This window comes from Heterodontus francisci, chromosome 43 (genome assembly GCF_036365525.1).
Source record: "Heterodontus francisci isolate sHetFra1 chromosome 43, sHetFra1.hap1, whole genome shotgun sequence".
Lineage (NCBI taxonomy): Eukaryota > Metazoa > Chordata > Chondrichthyes > Heterodontiformes > Heterodontidae > Heterodontus > Heterodontus francisci.
This window is the reverse complement of record NC_090413.1, coordinates 19,099,108-19,112,364: the sequence shown is the minus strand read 5'-3', so window position 1 is coordinate 19,112,364 and position 13,257 is coordinate 19,099,108. Positions and strand designations below refer to the sequence as shown.

The window sequence follows — 13,257 nt, the reverse complement described above, 5'->3', positions numbered from 1 at the left end:
CCTTCAGACAGGTTCTTTGAAGGAATTCTGGCCTAACAACATATCTTAAAGCAAGACAGTAATAGTCCAGTGTCTGACAGTCTTGGACTGGCAACAGTTTCTCAATGTCACAGACCAGCAGCTGTTTACAATGTCTCTCTGTCACAGACCAGTAGCCGTTTGCAGTGTCTCTCTGTCACAGACCAGCAGCTGTTTACAATGTCTCTCTGTCACAGACCAGTAGCTGTTTACAATGTCTCTCTGTCACAGACCAGTAGCTGTTTACAGGGAATCTGTCACAGACCAGCAGCTGTTTACAATGTGTCTCTGTCACAGACCAGTAGCTGTTTACAGTAAATCTGTCACAGACCAGCAACTGTTTACAATGTTTCTCTGTCACAGACCAGTAGCTGTTTACAATGTCTCTCTGTCACAGACCAGTAGCTGTTTACAGGGAATCTGTCACAGACCAGCAGCTGTTTACAGTGTCTCTCTTTCACAGACCATTTGCTGTTTACAATGTCTCTCTGTCACAGACCAGTAGCTGTTGACAGTGTCTCTCTGTCACAGACTAGCAGCTGTTGACAGTGTCTCTCTGTCACAGACCAGTAGCTGTTGACAGTGAATCTGTCACAGACTAGCAGCTGTTTACAGTGTCTCTCTGTCACAGACCAGTAGCTGTTTACAGTGAATCTGTCACAGACCAGTAGCTGTTTACAGTGTCTCTGTCACAGACCAGTAGCTGTTTACAGTGTCTCTCTGTCACAGACCAGTAGCTGTTTACAGTGAATCTGTCCCAGACCAGTAGCTGTTTACAGTGTCTCTGTCACAGACCAGTAGCTGTTTACAGTGAATCTGTCACAGACCAGTAGCTGTTTACAGTGTCTCTGTCACAGACCAGTAGCTGTTTACAGTGAATCTGTCACAGACCAGTAGCTGTTTACAGTGTCTCTGTCACAGACCAGTAGCTGTTTACAGTGAATCTGTCACAGACCAGTAGCTGTTTACAGTGTCTCTGTCACAGACCAGTAGCTGTTTACAGTGTCTCTCTTTCACAGATCAGTAACTGATCTCTGTCACAGATCATTTGAGATTAATTTGCGTGGTATCAAATTAAATTCAAGAATGAACTAACATTAAACTCAGTTGAAGAAGTGTTACATAAGAATAAATCTGCAGTGAATTCAGATAGAATAGCATTCAGTTGGTGATGGAAATCTCTTGAATTATCCATATATACCAATCTAGAAAACTTGCAACAGCTTCAAAAAAGCTGAGGACTTAAGAATGCCCCTGATCAGGATCCTATGCCATGCAAAAACAGCTACACAGACTTTGTAACTTCATTTAAGTGGTAGAGAAGATTCATCACAGGTTCACTAGGAGGCTGTCTGGATTGGGGAAGTAGGGATATGAAGAAAGGCTTAAGAAACTGCAGCAGCATTCATGAGAAAATTAAAAGGTGAGCTGATAGAGGTGCTTAAAATTATTAAGGCAGGGGACAGTATAGACAGGAACTGATTATTCCCGGAAACTACAAAGTCTTGAACAAGGGGACACAGATATTAGATGAAAGAGATTTTGGACAGGAGTGAAGGAGAGAGCTTTTTACACAGAGGCTGTGGAATGTACTAACAGAGTCAGTGATTGAAGCAGAGACCCAAACAACATTGAAGAACAGGCTAGATAAGCACTTGAAGGAAAGGAAATAAAAGGACATTGGTTCCAGGTGTGCTTATGGGATTGGGACCACTGCTCAGATGGAAGGTAAGCACCAACATGGACTGGATGAGCTGAACAGGCTGTCTCAATGTTGTAATTATTCCATGTAACTTCACCCTTTTCCATTCTCCCCCATTCTCCCCCTGGTCTCAGCCCATCCTGCCAGACTGCGGCTGCGAGTGGATGTAAATCCATTGGCTGTATATCGCAGTTGGGGACACCTGTTAGGATCAGGGTTTGCACGCACAGTGGGTGGTATTCCTTCCATTAGCAGCAACACTCTGATGGGAGAAGCACTGGCAGTTGGCATGAATGACCATCTCCAGTGCTTCACAGAGAGCAAGTTGTATCTCTATCCCTTGTGTTCTGGAACTGGTAAAACACAACGCATGACACAAAGCAACAAATTCATATTCTGTAAGAATAAGAGCTGCATGATGAGAGGCCTGATGCTGTAGTCACCTAGTGTGCCTTCAATCTGTTTGATTGGAGCAAGATTCCCAGGTATGTTCCAGATGTTTCCTTGACCAGACCATGGCGCAGATGCTCAACACGAGACAGCCTGAATGGCCAACCACAGAAACTGATGGAAGCACAGGCCAAACATCTGGACAATGTGGTGATGAGGCAAGTTCAACTCCATTGGAGATAACAATAAACAGAGTGAACATAGTGAGTTAATTAGTGTGGCAACCTCTTATTTTTGGCGAGTCATTTGAATCTGGATAACAGATCAAATATTCTGGTGGGTCTCAAGTTTCTGTCACGTGGGCTGTGGATGGATGTTTCTCTAAGTCCAGTCTCTGGCTTCACAAAGGAGAGGGATGATGAAGACAGTGTATTTAAAGAGGAGGAGTGTGAAATATTGGATACGATATGCACAATGAGAGAGGAAGTACTAGAGGGTCTGATGTCCTTGAAAGTGGATAAATCACCAGGACCTGATGGATTCTATCCCACGCTGTTAAAGGAAGCCAGGGAGGAAATAGCGGATGTTCTGAGGATCATTTTCAAATCCTCACTAGATGCAGGCAAGGTACCAGAGGATTGGAGCTCTGCGAACGTTGCATCATTGTTTAAAAGGGGTGCGAGGGATAGGCCGAATAATTATAGGCCGGTCAGTCTGACCTCAGTGGTGGGCAAATTATTAGAATTAATTCTGAGAGATAGGATAAACTGTCACTTAGAAAAGCATGGATTAATCAGGGATTGTCAGCATGGATTTCTTAAGAGAAGGTTATGCCTTACTAAATTAATTTAATTTTTTGAGGAAATAGCAAGGAGATTTGATGAGGATCGTGCAGTGGATGTGGTCTACATGGATCTTAGTAAGGCATTTGACAAGGTCCTGCATGGCAGACTGGTCAGAAAAATAAAAGCCCATGGGATACAGGGGAATGTGGTGAGTTGGATCCAAAATTGGCTCAGTGACAGGAAACAAAGGGTAATGGTCGACGGATGTTTTTGCGAATGGAAAGCAGTTTTCAGTGGTGTTCCACAGGGCTCAGTGTTGGGTCCCTTGCTGTTTGTGGTAGATATTCATGATTTGGACTTAAATGTGGGAGGCATGATTGGGAAATTTGCAGATGACATAAAAAATTGTCCGTGTAGTTGATAGTGAAGAGGATAGCTGTAGACTCCAGAATGACATCAATGGTTTGGTTGAGTGGGTGGAAAAGTGGCAAGTGGAATTCAATCCGGAGAACTGTGAGGTAATGCATTTGGGGAGGGCCAACAATGTGATGGAATACACAATAAATGGAAAGATATTGAGAGGGGCGGAGGAAGTGAGCGACCTTGTAGTGCATGTCCACAGGTCCCTGAAGGTGGCACTACAGGTAGATAGAATAGTGAAGAAGGCATATGGAATACTTTCCTTTATTGGCCAAGGTATAGAATACAAAAGCCGGGATGTAATGCTGGAATTGTATAAAACGCTGGTTAGGCCACAGCTGGAGTATTGCGTACAGTTCTGGTCACCACATTACAGGAAGGATATAATTGCTCTTGCGAGAGTACAGAGGAGATTTACAAGAATGTTGCCAGGGTTTGAAAATTGCAGCCATGAGAAAAGATTAGATAGGCTAGGGTTGTTTTCCTTAGAACAGAGGAGGCTGAGGGGTGACTTAATTGAGGTGTACAAAATTATGAGGGGCCTAGATAGAGCAGACAGGAAGAACCTGTTTCCCCTAGCAGAGACGTCAATTACCAGGGGCCACAGATTTAAAGTGATTGGTGGAAGGATTAGAGGGGACATGAGGAAAAACTTTTTCATCCAGAGGGTGGTGGGTGTCTGGAATTCTCTGCCTGGATCAGTGGTGGAGGCAGAAACCCTCAACTCATTTAAAAGGTACCTGGACGTGCACCTGAAGTGCTGTAACCTGCATGGCGACGGACCAGGTGCTGGAAGGTGGGATTAGATTGGGCGGCTAGTTTTTTTAGCTGGTGCAGACACGATGGGCTGAATGGCCTCTTTCTGTGCTGTAACTTTTCTATGGTTCTATGTGAGCAGATTATTGCTAAGCAAGTGCCACTTGATAGCACTGTCAATGATACCTTCCATCACTTTACTGATGATCGAGAGTAGACTGATAGGGTGGTAATTGACCAAGTTGGAATTTTCCTGTTTTTTGTGCACTGGACGTACTTGGGCAATTTTCCACATTGCCGGGTAGATGCCAATGTTGTAGCTGTACTGGAACAGCTTGGCTAGGGGCTAATTCTGGAACACAGGTCTTCAGTACTATTGCTGGAATGGTGTTAGGGCCCATAGCCTTTGCAGTATCCAGTGCCTTCAGTCGTTTCTTGATATCACGCGGAGTGAATCGGATTGGCTGAAGACTGGCAGCTGTGATGCTGGGGACTTCAGGAGGAGGCCGAGATGGATCATCGACTTGGTACTTCTGGCTGAAGATTGTTGCAAATGTTTCAGCCTTATCTTTTGCATTGATGCGCTGGGCTCCCCCATTGTTGAGGATGGGGATATTTGTGGAGTCTCCTCCTCCTCCTGTCAGTTGTTTAATTGTCCACCACCATTGCCACTGGATGTGGCAGGACTGCAGAGCTTAGATCAGATCCATTGGTTGTGGGATTGCTTAGCCCTGTCTATGGCATGCTTCTTCCGCGTTCAAGTAGTCCTGCATTGTAGCTTCACCGGACTGACATCTCATTTTGAGGTATGCCTGGTGCTGCTCCTGGCATGCTCTCTTGCACTCTTCATTGAACCAGGGTTGGTCCCTGGCTTGATGGTAATGGTAGAGTGGGGGATATGCCAGGCCATGAGGTTACAGATTGTGGTTGAGTACAATTCTGCTGCTGCTGATGGCCCACAGCACCTCATGTTGTCCACTTTTGAGTTGCTGGATCTGTTCAAAATGTATCCCATATAGCCCGGTGGTAGTGCCACACAGCACGATGCTGGGTATCCTCAATGTGAAGATGTCTACCTCTGAGATACATGTTCAGTAACAAACAAAACTCAACCCACCTTTGACTGGTGAATTTAGTGAGTGTAGCTCATGGCAGCCAACACTACAGGTCGTTGATGTCACTGGCAATAAAGAAATCCATGTAAACAAGTAGAGAGAGAAGCAAAATACTAATTCTTCCAACCTTAGCTCTCTGAGAATGGAGCACAGTAAAGTGGGACTGAGTTCATACACCCTGGATTATATTTGAATCATTAAACTTATTGCTGGGACTGATGGTAGATGAACATGGGTCTTATATATAAAAAAAGACTCACATTTATATAGCACCTTTCACAACCTTCAGACATCCCAAAGCACATTACAACCTTTGTAATGCAGGAAACATGGCAGTCAAATTTCCCACAAAGCTCCCACAAACAGCAATGTGTTAATGATCATCTGTTTTCGTGATGTTGATTGAAGGATAAATATTGGCCAGGACACTGGGGAGAATTCCCCTGCCTCTTCTTCAAAATAATACTGAGGATATAAATAGTCATTTGGTAGTACAGAGCTTGAGTATTGCTGAAAACAGAGACATTTTGTCAAAGCTTTTCGTCTTGTACTCATCAGGACAATTCGCAAGAATACCAATGTAAGGGAAAGCAACAAATTTATACTGAGTGAGAAGAGAGTGCTGATTGGTTGGCAAGTGGACTCTGATTGGTAGAGGCATTGCCATGGAGAATGCACATGTTTATGGTGATTGACAGTTAACTGCCAAGCTTTGTTTGAAATTTTAAACCAGGCAGCTTGACTCTGATTGGTCAAGGCATTGCCCTGAGGAAAGAACCAGTGAGTGGCTGTCACTTATTTTGTTTAGCTGAAACAGGTGCAATGTGTATACATGTTCTTTCTGTCTGCAAAGAACAGGACCCTGAGTATTAATATATGTAGCTTCTAGTATGCTCAAATGCAAGCCCGACTGACAATCTTAAATTGATTGTCAGCATAATTCTGAGTACACTGAGGATTATTGTTGTCCAATTGCAGAATCACATCTAATGTTGGACACTGTGTTTTGAGTTTTGCAAGCATGGAGCTGGTTGGGCACAGTCTGTACCTTGCCCGTTGCGAACAGTGGAAGGGACATGTTGTTTGATACGATCCAAAGCTTGACAGTTAACTGTACTGAGGGTTGTTTTATGTTCATCTGAGGGGGTAGATGGGGGTCTTGATTTCATGTCTTATCTGAAATACCTCTGACACAGCAGCACTCTCTCAGTACTGCACTGGAGTATCAGCCTAGATTTTGTGCTTAAGTCCCTGGAGTGGGACTCTGAATAAATGGTCACATTAATTTGGGGGAGGAGGTCTTGTACTTTTGGGCTTAGTACTCATATGGGTTGATACTCTGATTTTCCTGTGCTCAAGTGGTCCCGTTGTACAGGTTGGCCCCAGATGGTGGCGATATAGAGGTGGTCTTGCTGCCCAGTGGGCTTCAGGATGGTTCTCACTATAGCCACATTCCAAGAAATTTCAGCTTCAACCTGTTCCACCCTCTACAGAATGATAAACATAGATGAGGAAAGAGGCATAACATCGGAGATCTTAAAAGCACGAATCAGCGAGCTGACGCAGAAACTGCTGCGGAGGGAAACATACAGGTGCCATGTGTGTATGGTAAGGACCCAGCGCAGTTGTTGTAAAATACTTTGGTTCCAATTTTTTCTCCCTCCGCTCCCGGACACGCTGACTCTGAATGGTTTTTCCCCTCTCCCTAGGCCAGTGGCACTGAGGCCAAATGTATGGCCTCAGTTGATGCCCTAATGAGTTCAGTTGAGTCAGCACAGTCTGGAGCTCTCTGCCAGATCAGTGCTCCAGGGCTACGGAAGGGCACAAGTTAGTCTGATGAATAAATGTGACTTCTGCTGGAAAGACTTTCAGAGGGGACAGAGTTGAATTCAATTGTGATGCCTTCCACAGTACAATAGAATGCTGATACTCACCTTCTGGGCTCACATATGAAATATGGACATTTGGGTGAGGTAGTGGGAGTGAGGGTGGATGGAGCCTTTAAACCAGATCCTAAAGGGATCTTTAGAAGATGATCAAACAATAGTTAATCAAATGCTTTTTTTGTATCTTGTTTAATGGTCAGGCAGGAGGTATTCAATATTGCATTGTATGTGGGTGGTGAGGTGTAACACTTCTCATGTTGCCTTCAGAGGAGGTGGGGAGAGAAAGGTTTCAGGGGAAAAAAAAGTCTTTGGTAATAATTTGATTATTTCGAAGGCTCGAGAGGCTGAGACTTGCTCTTTCGAATATAGCAAGCCAGAACAGGCTGTACTGGGTCCTTCCAATCTTGCAGTTTCGCTATTCTGTTAGGAGACTGAACTCAGCCAGTTTCGAGGAGTTAACCCTGTCAACTGCGCTGATTTAGCAGCTAAACAAATGCGGGTTACATCATCTTTCTTTAAGCTCTCGTTCTTTCCCCCAGTTACCTATGTTGTAACTCCCTCGCCCTGAGCCTGGGCCACTCCCAAAAAGGCTCCTTCTGCCAAGGGAGAAGAGAAGCAAACCTATAGGTTTATCCATCACCACTGCTGCCAATATTAGATCAGTGTGAGGCCTGGCTGAGATCAGGCCGTCATCCAATCAGTTCCCAACCTCTCCCTAAGGCAAGCACTCCACTGAGTACAGGCCCAACGTGGGTGGCTACATTCATCGTTCCACCTTGTGAAACACTCACGTGTATAATTTTATTCCCATCCCAGAGAAACAGGAGTGCAGAAGGTGATTTCAAGTCAATTCAGATTCTGCTAATTACTTCTGCTTTTCACCTAAGAATTTCAACAATTAAATTGATTTGGCTGATTGGGAAAGGTGAGGGAAAAAGGAAGATGAGGCAGCATGGAATTGAGATATGGAGCAGTCATGATCTAATTGAACGAGAACAGGCACGAGGGGCTGAACGGCCCACACCCGTTCCTGTAGAATGAAGCAAAGCTCATTTAGAATCTCTGCTGTCAGGTGTTTTTTTTTATTCTTTCATGGGATGTGGGCATCGCTGGCAAGGCCAGCATTTGTTGCCCATCCCTAATTGCCTTTGAACTGAGTGGCTTGCTGGGCCATTTCAGAGGGCAGTTAAGAGTCAACCACATTGCTGTGGATCTGGAGTCACATGTAGGCCAGACCAGGTAAGGATGGCAGATTTCCTTCCCTTAAGGACATTAGTGAACCAGATGGGTTCCTAATGTAGTCTTCCTGTCTGAGCGAGATGAGCACCTGATGAGGGGGGCGGGGGGAGAACTCCACAGAATACCTTTGTCTTCTTCAAAACTGTTCCGCAACATTTATTTTTATTCCAGGGCCCTTCAATAGATACTACAATGAACTGGGAGCCTATATCAGGCAAGGCGTGGAAAAATACAAGATTAGTCAGTCCCAACACAATTGCTTCCTGAAGTAATGTCAATCAGTAATAGTTACTCACATATAGAACTCCTCTTGTCAATGATGGAGCAGGTTCTGGGTGAGTGTCTATAGTGATGGTAACTGGGACCCTCTAGTCCTCAGGGTCACTATCATTTGCTCAATGACAATGTGTGTCCTACAGGACTCTAGATGGATATTTACTCTCACACTGATCTGATGGACAGAATACAGAAGGGTCCCTTGTCTTCATTTATTAGCTACTAGAAAATCCATTGCCAAAGTTGATAGTCAGTTTCAAATATGACTTTCTTTGCGTTAGCAAAAGTAAAGGAATGAAAGGAAGAAGTCTCGAAAGTTAACACAGGCTTTTTCCATGTCTAATTCTCTCTCTCTCTCTCTACAGGGATCATACTCAGTGCCTTTAGCATCAATCCAATGTTGGCACATTCACTGTGAAGAATGCTGGCTTCGCACCCTGGTATGGGCAGGGACACACCCAAGACAAACATTAAAAACAAACTTTTTCCAGTTGTGAAATATCTACTTCCTCAATGAAAAGGCTTTCATTCATGCATAAACTACAGGGAGAGCTGACACATCATAATGTTTTTGATAACGCCATTCTTTATAGATTTCTCTCCTGGAGATGATCATTCTTATTCGGGGATAATTCCATGGGCACCTATGCCTTCATGTGTGAGCTGCCATCATTATGGTCAACAAGCAATTCAACTGTGGAGAGTATCACAGCCAAGCCTAACATACTATTCTGAGCAGAGGTCAAAGGTTAGAGGTCAGGAATAAGTGGCGGCTGATCTTACACTTCCCAGCTCAGGGGCATTCAACCTAATTATTGGACATAGTCTGTTACCCCAGTTGAGAATAACTTGGCACGGGCAAGGGATCGAAGATGAGACAATATAATATGGTTGGCATGGATCAGTCCTTTATTCATTGTGAATTAACATGATCTTGTATCTTTTTGGTAAAGCCCTTGTGTAATAAACTTCCCGCCCAATATATGAACATACGAATTAGGAGCATACGAATTAGTAGGCCACTCGGCCCTTCGAGCCTGCTCCGCCATTAAATAAGTTCATGGCTGAACCGATTATATTGTAGGTGAAAAAGTGGAGTAAAGGGATAGGAACTTTACCTGGCCCCAATAGTCCTGGGTACTATGGTGTGGCATTCTGAATGTACAGTGTGGGCACCAAAAAACCCAGTGCGACTCCACGCAATGTATGTTGTGCACTGAGAAACCCCAAGTCTAGTCACCCCTTCCTCTAGCATTGGTCTCTCCTTGCCTTACCATAGGACTGGTCTTCCCTTTTGCCGAGTTATGAGGGGCAAATGCCAGGAAAGTTAGGATTTGAGCTACACTGCCTCAGGTTATGAATCTGACACTGTGCTATTGTAACTGGTATATTCAGCAAAAAGACCAAGAAAAGTGTGTAAAACCTGCAAATTCCTTAATTCTGTTCTCTGTCCATTACAGGGGTCAAAGAAGCTGTGTCCTCAGTGTAATATCATCACGTCCCCAGGCGATCTGCGCAGGATCTACCTGTAAAGGACCTGTACTCCTCAGTGAAGCAAGCCTTTGATGCCCGGGGGTTGTTCCAGGGTCCACTGGGCGGAATGCTGCTTATTGCTTAGAACTGTCTTCAGGGTGTCATTAATGAAATGATTAAGAGTAACTAATTCATAGATATGTGAACAATTTGAAGTTTTTTCTGGAGGGAACAAGTTACTGTTTGAGGTGTAGATCTTTCACCAGATCACAGCTGAGAGGTTGACTTGTCAATTCTCTCCACAGATCTCCAGCGTTCTCAGATTCCCAACATCTGCATTTTCTTTGTTGCTCTTTGTTTGAAGTTGAAATACTCTACCACTTTTTTTTCTCTCATTTAGATCCCTCACTTCATGTGCTAGTCCTTAACCAGTTAGAGGCAGACAGTTGACTTGATGCCAGGGCCTATACCAGTCGGCATTCCTCTGTTCTGATCCCTATCTAATGACCCCCCCCCCCCACTGCTGGGAAGTGTACGTGTCCGTGGGCTGGGCTCACTCTCTCTCAATGCTCATGAACTAGCACAAGAATGAGCCAGACCTTCTTTGCCTCACCATTTCACCTCCCCGACTCATTATGGGGAAATGCCAGGCGTCCACCTGGAATCTCCCCTCCAGCTGCTTGGCAGAGACTGGCAAGTTAGCTGGCACTCCATCACTCTACACCAAAGCCCCGCCCTCTACCTCTCATAGAAATTCCAAGGAAGAATTATTCAAACAGCTCACTTCAGAGGAGAAATAAAACTTACATAGAACATACAGCGCGCGAAAGCAGGCCCATCTGATCCATGCTAGTGTTTAAGCCTCCTCACACCCCTTTCTATTTAACCCTGTCAGCATAACCTTCTATTCCTCGGTGTTTATTTAGCTTCCTGTCAAACACACCTACGCTATTTGCCTCTCTTACTTCTTGTGGCAGCAAGTTCCACATAATGGGATTGGGTCATAGTGTGGAGCCCAATCCTGTCAGCTACTCTATTCCAAAATTAACATTGAGTGAGGTCACGTACTGGAGGGCTGATACTGCAATGCAGCTCGTCCCTCTCGTTGCAGTACTATGGGAACACTATTACCTGTATCAATGTTCATGAATGCTCTGGTCTCAGAACACACTCTGGGATCTGAATCCAAATCAGACAAACTAGCAGAAGGTCTCCCCCCTCTGATTAAGGGATGCATGGCACTGCATCGGAACAGTATTCTCAGTTAAAATCCGGACCGTGGCCTAAAACACGCGTTTTCCGCTGAACGTCATTGACCTGTGTGACTGTTCCAGAAATATTAGCCAGGCACCTGTGCAGCAAGATCCAGGCGTCATTTGAACTGCCGATTTGAATGGACCTGATTCGACATTCCTGAGTTAGAGATGGGTGATGGGGAGAAATTGGCCTAGAATTTCTGACTACGGGAGAGAGAAAATACACCTTGGTTTTCATCACAGTTATCCCTACCGAAAGAACATGTGTAGACATTAGGAGGGGACAGGTTTAGGCTCAACCGTGATGCCCACTACAGTCGAATAGCTTGCCAGTGTTCACTGTTGAGGCTCATGTGTGAAGAATAGAAACTTGGAAGGGATAGTGGAAGGTAACTAGTGCCAGTGTTCACTGTAAATTGGAATCTAGAGAGGGAACAAACACACCCAAGATTACAGGAAAAAATCTGGAGGGAAAATGCACTGCTGTTAATTTACAAGCATTGCTATAGCTACTATTCTATTCATTACTGAATTACTGGTGCCAGACTATCACCAATTCCAGCAAATGTCTTCTAACTGTCCAGTTAAAATAAAGCCTGATTTTGTTTTAAGTGTGTGGGATTGTTTTTATGTTTTTTCACTGCTGAAGGTATGCAAGGTTGAGGGTTTGAGGGAGGCAGCACTGATAGACTTAACCAGGACTGGAAGTGTGGGTTAGGGTCTAAGGGTGCCAACTCTCTCGCTTTGGGCACGAGTCTCCCGCAATTGCCCATTGGTTCTGCCGAGCGCTGCTGCGTTCCGCATCTACGCACTCGCAGCCAGTCAGGTAGAGGCAGCCATGCTGCTTGCCAATGGCGGGAAACACCGCTACTTTGTTAGCGGGCAGGCGTAGGTCTACCTGTCCCGATGGCTCGCGTGTCGACACACTGTACTCGGACTTCACCCAGGTGGTGCTGAACTCCCATGGCTCGGAGACAGGAGGGGATTCCTACGGCAGCCCTTCCACCTGGAATATTAAATGGTCTACTTAATCTACAGGAAGGAGGAATCCAAACCAATGGGTTTCAGCTCCTGACAAGCAATAAGAAAGCTGAGGACCAACTGACAGAAAGATCAGCAAAACAGCTCTTAAAGGGACAGCGTATGTAAATAGCCCAGTATTAAAGGGGAATTTTCTTCTCCATTATAATCACACTCGCAGGCATTTTTATTTATTTTTTCCCCTCCTCTCCCGAAATCACTGATTCTCAATGAGGTACGTTTCCACCAGCAACAACTCTCGTTGAGCTATGGTTTTGTAGACTTTAATTATATCCAAAGTGTTTATCCTGATGGAGTGTTTTTTTCCCCCACATTATTGAACAAATTACCTAGGATACCGACAACAATGTGAAACACTATCAAAGTGAGGGGAAGTTATACCTTCAGCAAAACACTGCAGATGCCGTAAATCTTAAATGTCAACGTGCAAATTCGGGGAATACTCAGCAGCTCAGGCAGCATCTGTGGAAAGACTACCACGTCTGTGACATTTCATCAGGAGTGGAGTTAAACCTTGCCTGGTATTGCTACTTCTGCCACCTTCTTGTCCACTTGTGCATGTGTGTGGATGTGCGTGTACCAATTTATAGACAGGAGAACGCAAAAAATAGGAGCAGGAGTAGACCACATGTCCGATCGGGCCTGCTCCGCCATTCAACATGATCATGGCTGATCTTAGGATTCAACTCCACTTTCCTGCCCACTCGCTATATCCCTTGATTCCCTGAGAAACCAAAAACCTGACTATCCCAGCCTTAAATATACTCAATGATGGAGCATCCACAACCCTCTGGGGTAGAGAATTCCAAAGATTCACAACCCTTTGAGTGAAGTAATTTCTCCTCATCTCAGTAAATGATTGGCCCCTTATCCTGAAACTGTGCCCCCATGTTCTGTTTC

The 13,257-nt window shown here is 44.8% G+C and overlaps 1 protein-coding gene across 3 annotated transcripts in view; it reads left to right on the top strand.

Annotated features, from left to right (window-relative positions):
• LOC137355669 (E3 ubiquitin-protein ligase RNF220-like) overlaps nucleotides 1-11,909 on the top strand; it is a 54,961-nt gene extending 43,052 nt beyond the window's left edge. For all 3 annotated transcript variants that reach the window (XM_068021063.1, XM_068021062.1, XM_068021061.1), the window contains 4 exons: nucleotides 2,245-2,328; nucleotides 6,680-6,794; nucleotides 8,953-9,027; nucleotides 10,048-11,909. In XM_068021063.1, the coding sequence (XP_067877164.1) occupies nucleotides 2,245-2,328; nucleotides 6,680-6,794; nucleotides 8,953-9,027; nucleotides 10,048-10,119 (346 nt within the window). In that variant the 3' untranslated portion in view covers nucleotides 10,120-11,909. The remainder of the gene's footprint in view (nucleotides 1-2,244; nucleotides 2,329-6,679; nucleotides 6,795-8,952; nucleotides 9,028-10,047) is intronic.
• The last annotated feature ends 1,348 nt before the right edge of the window (nucleotides 11,910-13,257 follow it).